Source organism: Coturnix japonica, chromosome 34 (assembly GCF_054131305.1).
Source record: "Coturnix japonica strain WE chromosome 34, WE-NBRP24, whole genome shotgun sequence".
NCBI lineage: Eukaryota > Metazoa > Chordata > Aves > Galliformes > Phasianidae > Coturnix > Coturnix japonica.
In genome coordinates, this window is record NC_140696.1 from 2418774 (window position 1) to 2437321 (window position 18548).

An 18548-nucleotide genomic window follows, 5' to 3' on the forward strand; every position below is an offset into this window, starting at 1 on the left:
CCCTTGAGGAGCGGAGGTCTGGGCGAGGAGGGGCGGGCGCGGACGTGACGCCGCTGTCAGAGGCCGCGGGCATCCGGCTGCGGAGCGGCACCGGCGGCCCATGCAGGGTGAGCGGGGACGGGCTGCGGGCTCGCGTTGCTCGTTGGGGACCGGCAGAGTCCGACATGGGGCGGGGAGCGGCGGGTGGTGGTGGGCGCTGCCGGGGCTGTGCGACCTGCCCGGCCCCGTGCACGGAGCTGGACTTTGGCCTGGGGCGGCCCGGCGGCCTGTGGGGGCGGTGGGAGCGTTGAGGCCTGGGGTGAAGCGGGTCTGACAGCAGCCACTGATCGCCGTGAGTTTGGCTTTCACCTCCTGCTTCCCCACAGCACAGGGCAGGGATCGGCCGGGCGCTGCCTGCTCCGGGCCTGACAGGGAGGAGACCTGAGTGTGCCAGTTATCTATAGCAAACACAACTGAGTGCTGTGGGAGCTGCCACTGCGAGCAGTGAGAACAGAGCTCATCCTTCCTCTTTATTGTCTCTGTTCCTCTTTTTCATCACCAACCCTCTTTTCCGGCTCCTTTCCAGCCTGCCTGTCTGATGCCGCATCGGGAGCCGCGATGGAGCGCAGGAGCGCAGGCTGTGCGCTGCATCCACACGTGCCTTTGGCTGGGAGCTGCCTGGATCCCCTTGGTGCTGTCCCACGGACTCGATGATGGCCATAGTGTGGCCCACCATCACGGGGAGCTGGCGTGGGCCGTCAGCTTGGATGTGCCGGAGGAGGAACTGGAGCAGCGGGCTGAGCAGCTGGCCCAGACTGCAGGGCTGGTGAACATGGGCCGCATTGGGGAGCTCAAGGGCCATTACCTCTTCTCCTACCAGCCCGACAGCCACACAACACCTGAACACGAAGCAATAAGGAGATCGGTGGACACTTTGTTTGCACAGCATGACAGCGTGCGGTGGCACTCGGAACAGAAGCTTCTGAAGCGCTCCAAACGCAGCCTGCACTTTAATGATCCCAAATACCCCCAGCAGTGGCATCTGGTGAGTGGTTTTCCTGCTGATGGCAATGCGGGGCCCTTTGTGTGGTTCTGAGTGAGGTGTCACATGGGCAGAGCAGCAGCTATCTGTGCTTGCAGCAAGGAGGAAGCAGGCTGAGAGCTCTGCGTGCTCACCCACTGTTATATTGTGAGGAGCAGCATCCGGTGCTGCCCATGCAGTGCTGGTGCTCTGCTCCGTGACTGAGCAGCTGTTGCCTGCTGGATGTGTAGAACCAGTCTTCAGTGACTGGTTTTACTCACTCTGAGCCCTGTGCTTTATAACTGTACAAAAGGTCCCTGCCCTCAGGGCTGACCCGCTGCTCTCACTGTCCTTTCTGCTGTTCAGAACAACCGTAAGAGCCCCGGGAGGGACATCAACGTCACCGGTGTGTGGGAGAGGAACGTGACGGGGCGCGGTGTGACGGTGGTGGTGGTGGATGATGGCGTGGAGCACACCATCAAGGACATACAGCCAAACTATGTGAGTGCTGGCACTGTGGGTGTAAGGGACCAGGTGTGTGGTCACCCTGGTGGTGGCCATTTGTCTGTTAAAGCCTGAGTTGTGACCACGGGTCTGTTTTCAGTGCCCAGAAGGCAGCTATGACTTGAACTCCAACGACCCCGACCCCATGCCTCACCCTGACGAAGAGAATGGCAACCACCACGGTACACGCTGCGCAGGGGAGATCGCTGCTGTGCCCAACAACAGCTTCTGCACGGTGGGAGTTGCCTACGGGAGCCGCATTGCAGGTAGGTGCACTCAATACACTGAGTGTGTCTGCTCTCCCCAAGTGCTGCTGGAGCACGGCCCCTTGGAGAAGTGGCTCAGCAGAGGTGGCTGTGAATCAGGCAGGGTTTGCTAAGGCTGGTTCCTTTCTTAGAGGTAAGGACTAGTGGCCTCTCTAGAGAAGCCTGACAGTGTGCAAGGTGTGTGCTGGGAGTTTCCAGAGTATTCACTATATGTGTGGTGCCACACTGGACAGACATGTCCACTCCAGTGCAGAGCTACAGGCTGCATCTGGAGGTGTTGGGAAGCAAATGTCCCCCAGTACCCTGCATTCCCCTTGGGCGCAAAGGGCCGCACTTCTGCCCTGTGCAAAGCTGGGCAACGTGCTTTGGTTGTCTCCGTAGCTCTCTCTGTCCTCTGCAGAGGGAAGTGAGATCTCTGTGCTTGGCAGTGCTGCTGTGTGATTCTCTCCACACCCAGCAGATGGTGCCACATTCCCTATGACAAGCACCGGCCTCCTGTAGCTGCCCTGCCCAAGGTTGCCAGCAGGGTCCTAGAGGCACCAAACTCCCCAGGCCACTGCAGGCAGCTCAGTGCCCCTGCCTTGCTCGTGGCACCCCACTGGAATACTTCCAGAGCAGTCTATGGGTCACAGCACAGCCCCAGTCTCCAACCTGCCAAAGAGACTGCAGACAGAAGCTGCTGGTGAAACCAGGCCGGTAGGAGAAGAGATCAGCTCAGTAGTTTAACTGTAGCACTGTGAATACAGCAGTAAGAACGAGTTAGCTCAAGCTCACTGGGGCAGGACCCAGCATTTCTTTGAGTTTTGGCTTTCCAAAGCCTGACTTTGCAGGGTGAGTGCAGGAGGAAAGCCTTGAGCACAGGGAGATATGCCACGGCAGCATGGAAGTGCTGAAGCCAGCACAGTGCTGGAACAGGCAGAGCCAGCACATCCCTAGCTGGGCTGCTCAGCTGTGACAGTAAAAAGCCACATGTGCTATGCCAGGCAGGAGCTGAGATGGGTGGGCAGTTATACTGTTTATAAATAGTCTTAATTGAGATGTGTGCCTGGTTTCCATTTGTAACATTCTTTGCCAGCCAAAACTGTGATGTAAAACTGTAGTTATTAAGGGTTAGGTTCAAGGAAAACTCTGCATTGAGCTTTTGTTTGTACTGCTGTAGAGGTCCCAAGCACAGTAATTGAGGTGTCTTACGTCTCTTCTGCCCTTTCCTCAACAGTCAAGCATGTCACCCATCCCAAAGCAATGTCTGGCCATTTGGTCACCTGGAAGGGGAAGCAATAGCTCAAGGCAGGGACTAACCCTGAAAAGAAGCAATAACATGGAGCAATGCTTTAGGCAAGGATGCTCTGGAGCACTTAGGAGTGAGTCTAACTGGTGTTCAGTTGTCCTTTCCCCCTAACTTGATTTTGGCAATGGGACTGGAGTACTTGCTTAACAGAAAAGCCGTGTCTGGCAGAGGATGAGGAACTGAGCGTGAGGATGTGTCTGAAGTTCCAGATCCTGACTCCATTGTGCCCTTCAGCCTGATCCCTGGTTATAGTTCCAGGAGATCTGGTTCAGTCAGGCTGGGAGTGCAGGCGTCCCTCATGTGAACCAGCTGAGGAATTTGTTCATGCTGTTTACACAGCTTGCTTTGATCCCCTTTAGTCACGTTCATTGTCTTCTGTTTTCAGGCATCCGAGTTCTGGATGGGCCCCTCACTGACAGCATGGAGGCCATCGCCTTCAACAAGCATTATCAGATCAATGACATCTACAGCTGCAGGTAAGCCTGAGCACTAGTTGGGCAGCTTTCTTTGCATTACTCCAACGCTGTGTAGCTCCCTCTGATGGCAAACCATAACAGGAGGGAGTGTTGCTGCCTGTGACTCCTGTTACATCACGGTGTCTCTCTTTGCAGCTGGGGTCCAGATGATGATGGGAAAACTGTGGATGGCCCCCATCAGCTGGGAAAGGTACAAAGCAGTTCCAGCAGTACAGGTTGCCCCTGGCCTGGCCCTGCAGTGCTGGTGGCTTTTTCCCTGCCTAAACAGGCAGGGCAGGGTGTTGCTGTGGTGCAACACACAATTGTTGGCTCCCATCACTGCCAGCAGAGGTATTACACATTTGTGTGGTGGGGAGAGGTGATGCTGCTGTGGGAGGACAGTTTTAAGGCAGTACTGGATGTGCTTTCCAAGGAGAGGCTGGCTGTGGCTGTAGCAGGAAAATGTTGTTTTGCAACCTCTGGTGTTATTCTGATACCTTTTTGCAACCCAAAGGATGCTCAGGGTGCTCTCAGCTCAGACCAGGCATTCCTAGCACTAACAGCTGCCTGCAGACAGATTCTGCTGCAGGGTGATGCAGTGAGGGCTTGCTGCAGGGAGCCCCAGAACTGACTCTTGAGTTGCTTGCAGGATGTAGTTCTGCTTCATTTCTCTTTTGCTTGGCAGCCTCCTGCTGTGCTTTGCTAACCACAAGATAGCTGTTTTGTGCCATTCAGAGCAGTGCTGACAACTGGGGTATCAGCTTGAGGTGACAAATGGTTTCCAGTTACGCAGTTTGTTCTCTCGCTGCATGCAGAGACTGCTGGAGGAAGTTCTGGGGCAGAGTATATCAGGTGTATGTGAGGGCTGAGGAGCAGAGAGCCTCACTCAGCAGGATGCTGGGGAAGGCAGCACCTACAGAACTGTCCCCTCTCTGCAGGCTGCCCTGCAGCACGGTGTGATAGCCGGCCGCAGGGGCTTCGGGAGCATCTTCGTGGTGGCCAGTGGCAATGGTGGGCAGCACAATGACAACTGCAACTATGATGGTTATGCCAACTCCATCTACACTGTCACAATAGGTGAGTGCACGTCTTCCATCTTGCTCTTTCTCAGGGAAGGAGAAATCGTTGCCTGCATTCTGACTTCCATCACTGGGGCTGTGAAACCCATGCTGCCGTGTTTGGGGAATGACTTGACACGCAGCATTCCCACTATGTGTGTTACAAAAGAAACATCTAATCCATTTTCTTGAGGCCAGAAACCACATGGGGGGTAGAAAAGCTGTTTAATATTAAGCACAGTGAAAGGTTGTTTTTAGTGGCTGCCTTTCTTGTAAATCTTCCAGCCTTGGAAAAATACAGGCTTGGGTCTGGTTTCCTTCCCCAGCTCCCAGGAGCGGGTCCTGTCAGTGCTTTCTCTGCTGGCAATGTTTGCACTGAAAGCAGTCCTGGTGCTGAGGGACAGTGTGTGGAGCTAGGAAGCCATATGCACCATGGTCTGACCCTCCTCCTGTCCATCTGCACACCTGGAGCTTTGGGGGGTTAGGATGTGCTCAGGGCTTGTTACTGACAAAGCCAGGCATCTGCCTGGTGCAGCATGCATTGCAAAGCAGCAAGGCAACCATGCTGCCCTCCCCTTCTTCCTCTGTGTTTGGGGAAGGGAAGAGTGCACCCATGAGTAGAGGCCATGGTAGCAGATGGGAATGTGGAAGAAGCACAGCTAGCAGAGCAGCTCCTCAGGGGTTCATCACCTTGCAGTTTCAGTGGTTAAAGTGAGACAGGCTTCATATGGTCACTGCCTTTTGCTTTCCTCCAGGTGCAGTGGACGAGATGGGCTCCATGCCATTCTATGCTGAGGAGTGTGCCTCCATGTTGGCTGTGACCTTCAGTGGTGGGGACAAGATGATGAGGAGCATCGTGAGTACCACGTGAGGCACGTCTTCCCCTAGGCTCTGCCAGCTGCAGGGCTGTAACAGTCCAGCAAAGACCAGGGACAAGGCTCTGTCTCTTCTAACCACCATACAGCTAAAAGGCAGGGAATTTATATGCTTTTTAGCTAGGTCCTACATAAAAAGTGCTGTGAGCAGGAGGTTCCTGTTTCTAGCTGTTCCCAGTGCTGTCACTGTCTGTCAGCAGGTAACTTGCAGCTCAGCAGCCCTCTCTCAGTTGGGGTGTTCCTTGGGCATGCTGTGTTCCTGTCCCCAAATGCAGATCCTGTCTGCGTCATTTTTGCCTCCTCAACCGCAGGCAGGATCCAAGAGGGACAGGGACTGCCTTGTCTTATCTCCTGCCCTGTGCTGCTGGGAGCTGCAGGGAGACATCTTCTGGGACCGGGGCCACTTGGGTGACCCCTAAGAAATTCCTCTGCAGTGTGTCCCTGGGAACATCACCAAGAGTTCCCCCAGTGACAGCTGGAAAACAAGCTGCATCCCAACTGTGTGTGCCCCTCTTGGACAGCAGGGATGGAGCTTGGAGCTTTCCTGAGAGCAGGGGCCGGGGTGGTGATGGGGTGTCTGCTATGGCTGCGTCATGTCCTGTCACCCCTGTTCTGCATGGAGAGCCAGGAGCAACATTGGTCTCTTTAAGCTGCTTGGCCACAGTTCTTCTGTTTTGGCACATGTGCCTCTTTTCAGCTGCTTTTTTTTTTTTTTTTTTCCTGAATATTTTTATCAACTTTTCCTTTTTTTGCCAAAAAATGACTTCTTGTCAACAAAATGTCCTTTTTCCCCAAGCCAAGCAGCCAGGCCTGTTTTCACCAGCCCCAGGCCTGACCCAACACGTTCCTACCAGGACAGAGGTGCACTCAGGGAGCCATCAGTCTAGCCAACCCCTATGGCTGCGTGCTGGCTCTGTTCTGTGGTGCCACCAGGAGCTGCAAAGCCCAAGCCACCCTGGTGGGTGTCCCATTCCCAAGGCAGGCAGAAGAGATGATCCCATGAGCAGGGAAGTGTGGCTGTGGCTCTGTGCCTGATTGAGAGGTGTTGAATATGGACTTGTCAAACAGGCTTGCCTGCATGCTGGGTAAACCAGGCGAACAGGGAGAGCCTGGGAGAGGAGCACGCCAGGGAATGGGAGAGCCTGGGCTTCTCAGCTGAGACTCACAAGTCCTTGTGCAGCTCTTCTGACAGCCCAGGGTCAGGGCAGATCTCGCTCACAAACTTCAGCACAGCACAATCTGCCCAGAGCAATGACTCAGCTCATACAGCAGGGAAAGTAAAACCCAGAGTGGAGCTCATTTATTTTTTTTTAGTATCAGAAATAACTTCAGTTGTCCCATCCTGGTTTGGAAAGTCGATGCTAGGAAACAAGGCAACAGCAGCCAAGTAAGGTCTGTACTCTCATCAGGAGCCGCTGTACTTTGATCAGGAGTTACAAGTCTTTGGGTTTACCTCCAGCTGCCCACAGCCTGCTGGTGGTGTGAGGTAGCTTTGGAGGTCTCAGATGCCCCTTCGTTTTGAATACTGACAATGATGTATTCCACCAAGGAGCCAGAAGGAGAGGCTGTGCAGAGCCTGGGAATGGAGTATGACCGAGCCATCCTTTTTCTTCTCACTGATGTGACTGCTCCTGTGTGAGCCCCTTTCTTGTTAAAACCTGCACACCCCTTTTCATAGTCTCCTGCTCTTAAATGCCCTGTAACTGTGCTTTAGTGGTGTCAGGATTAAGCGCTGAGCCATCTGCTGGGCTTTTTTCTTTTACCAGTCTGTAAACTTTTGTGTGGTTTCCTTAATGGGAAGAATTTAATACAGCTTCTGGCATGAGCTCCATTTCCTACTGAAAGTTTATGCTGCTCACGGTGTTCTTTGTGGGACGTGCAGTGTCTGAGTGCTAACTGAAGCTGTTAGCAGCTGACAGGATGGTATGGCATCAAACATAGAAGGAAACAAAAAGTGCAGCTCTTGGCAGTGCAGTGTGTCTCCTTGCTGAGAGCAGAGGGAGACGGGCACTGACACTTCGCAAGGAGGTGGCATAATTTGGGAACCTCCCAGTGCCTCTTTTGAGGCTCTGTGTGCTCCTGCACAGCCCAGTAAGATCCCTCTGCAGACATCCTGAGGTTCTGGGGTTACAGTGTGGTCAGCAGGGAGTATAAGCCAGAGTCACACGGGCCCTGAAGCTGCCTTGAGCTTCTCTCCAAGTTGCTTAGTTCAGGCCCTGTTCCTCTCCCTGTCCAAAGGAAGCTATCTGCATTCTTTGCTTTACAACTGCAATGTGTTATCCCTGAAACAAGGGCATCCCAGGAGTCTTCATGTCGAGTTTGAGCTCCCTGTGAATAGTTTCGCTCTTAATCAGCTTGTTCAAATTGGCATTTGGGTCCTAATTGCAGCATTTGAGCATGGTGGGTGTGTGTGCCTGTTCCTGACCAGTGCAGGTTTTCATCTATGGGAGCAGAGCTGAGAGATGTCACCTCCCAGAGCCCCCAGGGAGATGAACTGAAACCACCTCATACTGGTTACAGTACCCAAGGCCTGGCCAGGAGCTGCCTGGGAAATGTTTCCAGGCTTTTCAGCAACTAATCCCTGACCCTCTCCCCCTGCTGCTGCCCTGCTCTTGTTGTTCTGATCCAGGCTGAGGGAGGATGATGGGATCTCTGGCTACCCCTCCTGTCTCTAAGCCTGATCTCAGCAACCACAGAGAGAAGGAAAGCTTGTGCTCTGCAAATTCCTGCCTGCTGGCTGGGGGGGAAGCTGCTGGTGCGGAAGAGACTGCTGGAGACAGACAGATTAGTGGCTGTTGATGCAGGCAGGGGCTTGGGACCACTCCCCACATCTGTGTTCTGAAGGGCAAGTCTTTGAGCTTACAGTGATACTTCTCTCTCATTTTGTGTGAAAGCCTTGCTGGCTTCACAAAGCCTGCTTGTAACTGCCATGGTATCGATGCTGCAGGAGTTGGCTTGGTTCTTCCTTTCCTGGGACAGTCTGCTCAGTTCAAGCAGAGACACCCGGGGTTGGAAAAGGTTTTCACCATCCTGAGCAAAGAATAATCTGGTGTCCCAATGGGCCCTGGCACTGGAGGAGGGGGCTGGCCAGATGGGCCTGTGCATGACTCTTTTCCACTCCCAGTTTTCTGAGCCCCCTCATCACGTTTCCAGCCAGACCTTGGGGGATCTGTTCTTCAGGCTCATGTAGAGCAATAGCAATTGCATCAGTATTGCTGATGGTAATGCACAAGCAATAGATCAGCACTGCAGGGCTGTCAAGCAAACCTAAGAGCTTGCATGTACCATCCTGCACACTGCTGGGGGTGCTCATGCAGTAAATCAGGGCTCTTGCTCCCACATAGTGCCCGTGGGCTGCTCTCACTTCAGAAGCTCTCCACCATCTGCCTTCTCTGGCCTGTTGTGCTCAAGCATTGCTTATTTCTTAGCTGTTCACAGTCCCAGAGCCTCCACCTTTTATACAATCTCCATAGTGTGAGGAGCAGTGCTGACCTCTGGATGTCCCTCTGGAGCAACTGAGCCACTGTCGTGGTCCCCAGGGCAGGTGGTTGTGTGGCTGAGCATGGGCTGCTATGAAACGTATGGCACAAGAGCACGGCTCACTTGATCCCATTCCTAACCCAGCCACAGCAGCATGGCAAAGATTGGCGTGACAGGAGGCATCTCTCCTCTGTCTCTGAAGGTGACGACAGACTGGGACTTGCAGAAGGGGACAGGATGCACTGAGGGCCACACGGGGACGTCAGCTGCTGCTCCACTTGCTGCAGGGATGATCGCACTGATGCTGCAGGTGCGGCCATGCCTCACCTGGCGAGATGTGCAGCACATCATCGTCTTCACAGCCACCAAGGTGAGCCAGCAGCCCTCCCTCCTGCTGCAGCTCCCACAGCTTCCCTCTGAGGATGCTGCAGGATGGCTGTGGTCCTGCAGTGCACATTCTTGTTTATGTCTGTCTGCCCCTGTATAAATCTCTCAGTTGTTTGGCTCTCAGCAAATGGATGGCGTTCTCCCCTCACCCCATGTTCCATCCAGGAATGCGGCAGAGGCATTTTCCACTGTCATCATGATAACAAATGGGGTATTTGCTCCAGGAGTGTCTCCATCCGTACAGGTCTTCCACGAGCTCACCGGTCCTCGCCTGCAGACCCTGAGAGTGTGTGAACATTCAGTGTGCCTGACACACATCCCCACTGTGCCACCCAGCACTGTGCATTGGGAAAGCAAGGAGCTCTGTCCTGCACCAGCTATTCCTTGTATTCTCCAGAGAGCTGAGCTCTTGGAAACAAACATAACAGAGAGCTCAGCAGCAAACACAGCCTTTGCTTTTGCACAGCCCTGACTCCAGCCCAGCTCCTGCTGACATGGTGGAGCTCACAGCAGAAACCTGGAGTGGGAACTGATTGGAGCTTTTGATTCCAAAGGACAGGGCTCCTTCACAGCCCACAGGGAGCAGAAATCTATGTCCAGCTTGTGCTGTATCTAAGAGGAAACTCACTTTGGCACACAGCAATGTTTTCCACAACTTCAGGCCAGCATTGCCTTAGTACTACAACCTGATAAATGATGGAACACAGATCCTTCTGGCCTGAATCTTGTTGATTTAAACGACCAGGTTCCTTCTCCCCCAGGCTTCTGCCATTCCACAGGCCATGGCTTGGGTGGCAGGGGGAAAAGAGCAGCTGGGATGTTTCAGAGCAGAGGCATTTGTGCCCTTTTGTGCTGTTTGATTTCCTTTCTGAGGAGCTGGGAAGCCTGTTTGTCCTGGGACTTGTTTCAAGCAAAGGTCAACCTGTTTCTTTCTAATAAGGCCATATAGGTTTGCCTCCCCACTCCGCAGGAGATTTCTGAGCCTCCTTTCCTTCAGACCTGGTTCCTTTGCTCTGGGTTGGCAGGGCTGCCAGAGTCCCCCAATGTAATTGATGCCTCTGATTTCTTTTCAGTACGAGGATCGTCATGCAAAGTGGGACGTCAACCGGGCCGGCTTCAGCCACAGTCATCAGCATGGCTTTGGTCTGCTCAACGCCTGGAGGCTGGTTAACGCTGCCAAGGTAATTCTGCCCCTGTCCCAGTTGTGCTCCAGAGGCCCCTAGAGCAGACCTACCCCAGCAGTAGGGACAGTTCCCTGTGCTAGCAGTGCAGTGGGGTGACACTGTAGGAGTCCAGGCCAGCAGTGAGGCTGTCATCCTGCTGGCCCTCTCTACAAGGCTGCTTTTGGTATGAAGTCATGAGGCTTTCGGCAATGCCTGAAACCTGCTGCTGAGCTGCTGCTCTCTCACAACTATATATAGCCATGGGCGAGAACCTTCGCTCGTGGGAGACGACAGCTCTGATTCATGGCTTGGGGAGATTCGTCAGCAGCCCCAGCACCTTCTCCACGTGCACCATGCTGCAGGGAGGGCATCATGCCCCAAAGAACTGGGGCGTTCTGAGCTGGCAGCTCTTTGTCCCAGGGCCTCTGTGATGTGCTGTGGTCAGAGCAGGGACATCCCAACCTCTACTCCCTCATAACCACCAGCTGCATGGAGACCAGAGCGCTCCCCTTTGACTCTCTGTCCTCACCCAACTACAGAGTGCCACGTGGCTATGCAGGGTTGCTGCCTGTTGCCAGCAATGCCCCATTTTTCATGGACTGTACGGCCTACTCACTCTTCTCCCAGGGCTTTGAGTCCTACCCTGCTGTGCTGCTGAAACATAACAGCTCCAAGTAACTACTCAAAGCCACTCAAGTGGTGGAGACAAAACCAGAGGTGATGTTTTCCTGGAGTCACGAGTCTGATCAGCCTCTCCAGCCCACAGGCACTTAGACTCATGGGCACTCCTCCCCAGCCCTGTGCTGTCACTGCCTGGGTTTGCAAGCTGGGCCCTGTATCTGCACACAGGTGGTATGATTGGCTGGCAAGAGTGATAGGAGATGAGGGAGTGGTCATGCAGGGAGGGACCAGGCTCACACTGAACTCTTTTGCCTTCCACCTGGCAGATCTGGGAGTCCGTTCCATACCTCGCCTCATATGTCAGCCCAGTGCTGAAGGAAGGCAAGAGCATCCCGCTGCTGCCACAGGAGCTGGAGGCCACATGGAATGGTAAGGGCAGGTGTGGTGCCACATGGCTGCTTGTGCTTGTGCTGAGGCCTGAGAGCCTGTCCACCACCTACAGTGTAGAGCAAGCCACAAAGGGGTTAAGTGCTGGCCTGTGTGGCCCCTTTCCTGTCTCCTTCCGCTGCCCCTCCCCAGAGGACCTGTATCTGTTGATCTGCACCCCCTCCCTGCTCCCCACGGTAACTCCATCCCATAGATTGATGTCTCTGAGGAGCCAGACAGGCTTTAGCACACTGGGCTGCTCTGGGCAGCAGCCAGACCTGTTCCTCTGGCTTTGACCATTTTAGGTAATGCTCCAGCTCCTGACTTGGCCGGCCGCTGTCCACATAAACAAAGCGATGCTCAAGCTGCTACCAGTGGGAAGGAGAGCTGGGCTTTGCCCACCCCCAGCAGCACCCAGCTGCCTGCTGACCCCCACACTGCCCTGGCTGCAGCCCCTGGCAGGGGGACTGGCAGTGGCCAGAAGCTGCTCCCCAGGACGGGGGTCCCCTAGGAAGGAGTGGGGAGCTCAGCAGCCCAGCACCTTCCTGTTGATCCTCTCCCCTCCCTCCTTGCTGGCCAGCCGGGAGATGCTGGGTGGGCACAGGTTGTACACTCTCTGTCCTGGCCCCAGGACATAAAGAGTGTACAACCCTTCAGGCACCAGCACTGCAGAACCCAGGGGTGAGAGGGTAACCGCAGGGGTCTGGCAGCAGGGTTAGCCCTGCTGTGCCTTGGGGATGAGGTCTAGGGCTAAAGCTGCTCCTTTTGCCCTAAATGGAGTTAAGAGCTGAAAGCTGAGCAGCTGCAGCTTTGGGAAGAGGCAAAAAAGAGGCAATTGGGAGAAGTATGTGAAGAGGAATGTGCAGCCAGGGGCACTATGGTCCCCCAGGTGCTGCAGGCTGGTTCAGGATTAACCCTTTCCCCACATGGCCTTAGGGAGTGCACTGCAGTCGTGGGCTGTACCTGCCTTGCACTTACAGGAGGCTGCAGGGTGCCCACCTGCTGCTTGGCTGGGCTGCTGATGGGGAGGCTGAGCCACGTGCTGCAACCTGCTCTGAAATGTGCTGGGATTTCCTCTGCTAAAATTAGCAGCTCCAGGGCTGTGAGCATCCGTGGAGTTGTGAATGGTTTGAGGATGGAACAGGGAGTCTGGACATCAGGTTTCTCATCCCCTTTCCTAATCTGTCTCCTGTATAGCTGTGGTTCAAAGCAGCCTCTGGGGCTGCTGAAAGCTTACACAAATCCAGAGGGAATGGATAGATAAGGGGCAAGGCTTTATTTCATTGCAGTGTCCAGAGCCCACTGGGTGGGCTGGTGAAACTGCAGGCCCTGAGTCAGGGCAGGGGAGAGCTGGGTGTTAGCAAGACCCTTCATGGCTCCAGGGGCTCAGACATGGGAGCAGCTGGGAGAAGGCAGCCATCAGTGTTTGTGTCCTTTCGTAGTCACCACCACTGACCTGCAGCTCTCTGGCATGAGAACCCTGGAGCACGTGGCAGTCACCGTCACCATAACGCACCCTCGCCGCGGCAACCTGGAGATCAGGCTCTTCTGCCCCAGTGGCATGATGTCCCTGATAGGAACCACCAGGAGCATGGACTCGTAAGCACTGGGGGAACAGAGGCTCACAGCACAGAGCAGGACACCCAGCCCAGCTGGCCCTGTGTCTCAGGTTGCTTTACAAACTCATGGTTCATTTCTCTGGCAGGGATCCCAATGGCTTTGCTGACTGGACCTTCTCCACGGTTCGATGCTGGGGTGAGGAAGCTCAGGGCACGTACAGGCTGGTCATCAGGGACACAGGTGAGTCCTGCTGCAGCTGTGCTCCCAAGACAACAGCTGGGACTGCAATTGAGATGGGAGCATCCCCTCCCAGAGCCACTTAACCAGGGCGTGCAGCAGTACCATTGTACCCTGGCTCCCTGCCATGCCCTGGGGAGCTGCCAGCCCAGCACCTGGGCTGCAGTAGGTTATCCTGATGCGTTGCCAGATGGGAGTTCCCTCTGGTCCAACCTGTTTCTTCCCCAGGAGATGAGAGTCTGAGGCCTGGGACCTTGAAGCAGTGGCAGCTCACCTTGTACGGCTCCTCCTGGTCCCCAGCAGAGATGAAGGAGCGGCAGAGGTAGGAGACCACAACCCCATCTCAGTGGGGATGCAGGAGCTGGAGGGCTAAGGGATGTTACAGGAGCTGGAGCTGCTTGACTGGAGCAGTGTTATCACAAGGTACAGGGCAGGGTGAGGAGGAGGGGCTGCAGCTCAGCAGCTGTCACCTAGCACAGGGTCACCCTCAATAGGTGGGAAATGCAGGTTTTGGGCTGCATAAAAGAGCCCTATTGCTGAGGTGGCAACCCTCAGTGGTGTGAAAGCTGCTCCAGAGCCTTCACAGCCATGTAGGATGCTCTGTCGGGAGTCTTGTCTGTCTGTGAGACCCTCAGTGGGTGCCTCTTATCTTCCAGACTGCTGGAAGAAGCCATGAGTGGGCAGTACCTGAACAGCGACTTCTCCCTGCCCTGCCCTCCAGGTTTGGAGATCCCTGAGCAGCAGCACTACACCATCACAGCCAACACTCTCAAGGTGAGCCTGTCGTGGGCTGCTGGGAGGTGTGGGGCAGGCCAACGAGTCACGGGAGAGCCTGCATCACTGATCCTACTGGTGCTGGGTGCTTTGCCCTGGGATGTGCCAGGTAACACAGTAGTTGAAGGTGTTGTGTCTAAAAGGATTTCCTCCTGCACAGACCCTGCTGCTGTTGGGATGCTTTGCTGTGTTCTGGACTTTCTACTACATGCTGGAGGTTTGCCTGAGCAGGAACAACGTTGGGCTCGACCTGACCTGTCACGGCTCCACTGCCTGCAGATGGTACCAGCAGGGAGGGAAGCACAGAGCCCTGGAGAACGGGCTGGAGATGGAATCTGTGCCGCTCTATAGGGAGAAGGGAGTCGAGGACATGGAGGTGGAGTGTCTACTGCTGGAGCCTGCCCAGGAGGACACAGGGGAGGAGGGGTCCTGGACCCCCACCCGTCCCAAACTTCCCACTAGCAGCAGAGCTGCAGCCCCCACCACAGCAGGGTACCTGGGCCGGGAGGCAGCAGCTGAGCTCCTCACAGACGACACAGAGCTCCAGACATGCTAACAGGGGATGGGGCTTTGGGCTGCGTCCCCCTACTCGGTACGTCTGTCCTGAGCGTGGGCAGCAGAGACTTCCTGAGCCACCAGGGACCATTGTCACTGTGTCCTGCAGAAGGTGCTGTTGGAAACGGCTCAGAAACATGGAGGAATTCTGCTGGCTGTGGGAGAGGACCTTCCCTTCCCTTGCTCTGGAAAACAAAGCAAGCCTTAAGCCCACTCCTCAAGGAGCTTGCTCCCTGTCCCCTGCGCTCTGACCCCGCCACGCTGTCCTCTCCAGCAAGCACACATGCAGTCGCATGCTTGGGGAGGCAGAAGGCAGCAGAGCTTCCTCACCCATCCTGGTCATGGGGTGCAGTGAGAACAAACAGCGCAGTGTGTGCTGGGTGCCACAACCCCTGTGCCCATCCCGAGCTGCAGGGAGGGCAGAGGGATGGGATGTGGGATGTCCCTGCCTGGGGACCCGCTGCAGCAAACAAAGCTGCTCTCGCTGGGGTGTGAGCCCACGCTGGGAAGGATGGGGCTCCATGCAGTGCCTGCTTTGGGCTGGGGATGGGAGGATGGAGTTGCTCTGGCAGTGGCTCATCTGCGAGCTGGGCTGTTTTGTTCACGTGTCTTTGGATTCGCTGGTTTATTTTTTTAAAGCCGGGGGTTGTTTTTTAAACAGCAAAGTCCTATTGTGTAACTTTCCAAATAAAGCCTTCTAAAAACCCTCCTCTCCCCGCTCTGTGACTCCTCTGCCCTCCCAGGCCTTGCTTGGCTTGTGACACCCCATCCTGGGTGCCCATTGCCTTCTGCACTCTGATCCCTGCAGCCGGAGCAGGGCTGAGTGAGGGCTGGGCAGGTGGAACAAGGAATGGCAGCAGCCATTGGGAGAGCACAGAGACCCCTCGGCTCAGCGGGGGCTTTGGCTTCCCTGTGTGCCCCCAGCTACAGGCAGGAGGAAAAGCTCGTCACGCCGCGCTATAAGATGAACAACCTTTTTAATTTTGACAAAAACAAAGTACAAAACAGAGGCCAATTTTCTTTTCTCCCCATTCGCAAGGATCTCTGCCGGAGTGACGCTTGGCCGGTGCGGGGTGATGGGCGGGCGGGGTGGCTCCGGGTGCTGGGGTACGCGCCCGTCCCGGGGGGGGCGATGGGGCACCGTGGGTCCCCACGAGCGCGGCTCGGCACAGCGGGGCAGGGCCAGGTCGCGGCGGGGCTCGCAGGGGTGAAGCGGGGAGCGTGCGAGGCCGGAGAGAAGAGGAGAGAGCTCGAGAGGCCGCCCGGGAGCCGGAGCGAGCACGGCAGGGCATGGCCGGGCTGCACCAGCATCGCCGCGGGGGCCGCCGCTCGGTGCGTGCTGCCGGTCGATGCGCTGAAGGGTCGTTTGGGCTGGCTGGCTTTTTGATTTCAATAAATACCAATCGGTGAGGGGCGCTTGTTGTCGCCGTTGCCCCAGCAGCTGCGGCACGAGGGGCAGAGGGAGCGGAGACGGAGGTCCTGGCTGGGGCTGGGGGAGGCGGGGGCTGCTTAGCTGATGATCTGCCGGGGTCGGCCGTAGCTCATCCCCGCCTGTGACGCGCCCTTGTTGGTCCCCATCTGTAAGCCGATGATGTTCTTGCCCTCCTTCAGCTGGCTCTCGGAGAACTCCCGCTTGTGCTCCTGCGCCTTCCTGCAGGAAACACAGAGAGGCGATGGGGCACCAGCACCCCCCACCCAAACCCCAACACCCCCCCAGGGCTGAGCTCCCACTTACTTCATGAACCAGTTGGGATCCCCGTGGTAATGCCCGTCGTTCTTGGTCACCGCCAGGCTCCCCAGGGCCACCAGTGTCCTCTGCACCGCCGCCATATCCTTGGCTATGGGAGGGCAGCACCGTGAGCGCTGTGAGCCCCCCAACATGCAGCCCCCCACCCACCCGGACACACACCTTCAAAGAGATCCACAGTCTGGAACATGTCTGTCTTGACCACGCCATAGTCCTCAGCCGCCTTGAGGAACTGGGCGATCTGTTCCATCTGCTTGAACACCATGGTGGGGGGGCTGTCGGGGATCTTGACGGGCTTGGAGCCGTCAGGGTAGAGGCTGTTGACCAGCTGGCTGAGGACCTGCAGGCAGAGGAGAGGCTGAGCCCTGCGCACTGTGCCATGCTGTGCCGTAATGCACGGTGCTGTGCTGTAATGCATCGCTCCCACCCATCCAGCCTCGCACTTACGATGCCGTTCTTCAGCCAGACCTGGAAGCCCAGGCGGCCCCGGTCTGGGCGGCCCACGCTGGACCCACACTGAGCCACGATCCACTCCACCAGGCGATCCTCCAGCTCATCGTCATACTTCTTCTCGATCTTGGACTGGACGTCCCTGCTCATGCCATAGGCCGGGCCCTTGTTTGCCATGGCTGCGGTGGGCAGAGACCTGCAGCGGGAGGGGGCAGTGAGGGGCTGCCTGCCCCCACACCCAGCAGTGCTGCATCCCATGGCATCCTCCCTGAGCTCATCCCGGGGCAGGCAATGGCTGCTGATGCCAATGGAGATCTGGAGGTGTGTGCACGGCCATGATCCATTGGGGATCCATGTGCATTGGGGTGCGCTGCCCCATCCCCATCTCACTCAGCTCCTGCTGGTGTGGATGTCCCCAGCATTGGGTGGCCATGGCTGGATCTGCCAGCAGATGCCCAGGCAGGGAGCAGGCAGTAGAGCTGGGTGGCTGTGGCTCAGCAGAGTGCCATGGGCATGTCCCCATGCCAGCACCAGCAGGACCATGCCATGGCAGGACCTGTCCCGTGCCCTTGTAAGGACATGGTGCGGGCAGAGCAGAGGGTGGCTGTGGTGGGCAGTGCCAGGGGATGTCAGGATGGGAGCCAGGAGGGAGAAGTGATGGGGAGCCAGCAGCTAAACCCCCATGGAGCTGGCCTTGTTCCTCCCTGTGCAGCTCCTGCTTGGGTTAAAGCCAGGTGGGTGCTGGGGCTGAGCCATGGAGCAGCACGCCTGGTTCCACATCCACTCCTTCCCTGGGCTTCCCCAGCAGCCAGCTCACCCTGTTCACTGGGCAGAGCCTCCTGACTCCTGCAGGACGGCACCGAGCCCTGGCACAGCCAGCAGAGCAGAGCAGAGCACACATGGAGCAGAGCAGAACACACATCCTGCTCTCCACCAGCAGCACCGGACCCCATGAGCCCCACAGACAGCCCTGTGCTCTGTCTCCAATGCTGCTGAACCCAGACAAACCCCACACCCACCTCTTGACCTGTCTCCCTGCACAGTGCCATGCTCCTTTCCTGCAGGTATTCAGTCATTGGGGGATGCATCTGCTTCCCCTGCACAGCCAGAGCTGGACTGAGCCAGCACCCACCAACACCGCTCCTATGAGCCACGGAGCCCCAGCAGCAAAGTGGTGCTGAGTCCCAGGGGCAGCTGCGTGCACTGAGCAGCATCCCCAGCCCAGGGAGCAGAACCCCAAACCAGAAAGCACCACCGTCATCCCAACCAGCAGCATTTCCACCCCAGCAGCATCATGGCATCATCCCCATCCTCAAGAGCAGCATCCCAGTCCACAGACCAAGGCCCCAGATGTGGGGAGCATCATCCTCATCCCCACAGCAGCATCCCCATCCCAGGGACCGGCAGCCACAGGACAACACCCCCCCTCCAGCAACCCCATAGGACTCACAAGCAACAGCTGACGGAGGTGAGGGGCGATGCTCGGTGGATGCCAACACACTGCACAGTTCGGAGGCCGACGCTGTGCTAAAAGGCCGGACAGTGATGTCAGCAGCCCTCAGGACAGCCCCCAGCCCTCCCACAGCCCCACAGCACACCATGACTCCAGCCCAGGCACCATATTTGGGGAAAGACTCCGAAAACCAGTGACTAAAGCCCGTGCCGGAGCATTCCCTGCATGCCTCAGCCCCAATGGTTTTGG

General features: G+C 56.5%; 2 protein-coding genes across 5 annotated transcripts; one reads left to right on the forward strand and one right to left on the reverse strand.

Moving 5' to 3' along the window:
• Nucleotides 1-58: 58 nt before the first annotated feature.
• On the forward strand, nt 59-15355 carry PCSK7 (proprotein convertase subtilisin/kexin type 7). 4 transcript variants are annotated; one of them, XM_015884155.3, is made up of 16 exons: nt 59-107; nt 566-1024; nt 1367-1501; nt 1605-1770; nt 3444-3534; nt 3670-3724; nt 4452-4590; nt 5327-5427; nt 9129-9296; nt 10387-10494; nt 11424-11526; nt 12966-13122; nt 13229-13323; nt 13549-13642; nt 13977-14094; nt 14255-15355. In XM_015884155.3, the coding sequence occupies exons 2-16, from the start codon at nt 578-580 to the stop codon at nt 14648-14650; spliced, it is 2373 nt and encodes a 790-aa protein (XP_015739641.2). In that variant the 5' UTR covers nt 59-107; nt 566-577; the 3' UTR covers nt 14651-15355. The 4 variants fall into 4 exon arrangements, 2 of the variants coding, with proteins under 2 accessions (XP_015739641.2, XP_085382095.1); XR_014938211.1 differs by lacking the exon at nt 12966-13122; XR_014938212.1 differs by lacking the exon at nt 11424-11526.
• Nucleotides 15356-15609: 254 nt separating this feature from the next.
• TAGLN (transgelin) lies at nt 15610-18350 on the reverse strand. Its single transcript, XM_015884156.3, has 5 exons — nt 18297-18350; nt 16844-17042; nt 16559-16736; nt 16385-16487; nt 15610-16300 (listed from the first exon to the last, which is right to left on the reverse strand). The coding sequence occupies exons 2-5, from the start codon at nt 17021-17023 to the stop codon at nt 16159-16161; spliced, it is 603 nt and encodes a 200-aa protein (XP_015739642.1). The 5' UTR covers nt 17024-17042; nt 18297-18350; the 3' UTR covers nt 15610-16158.
• Between the last annotated feature and the right edge of the window lie 198 nt (nt 18351-18548).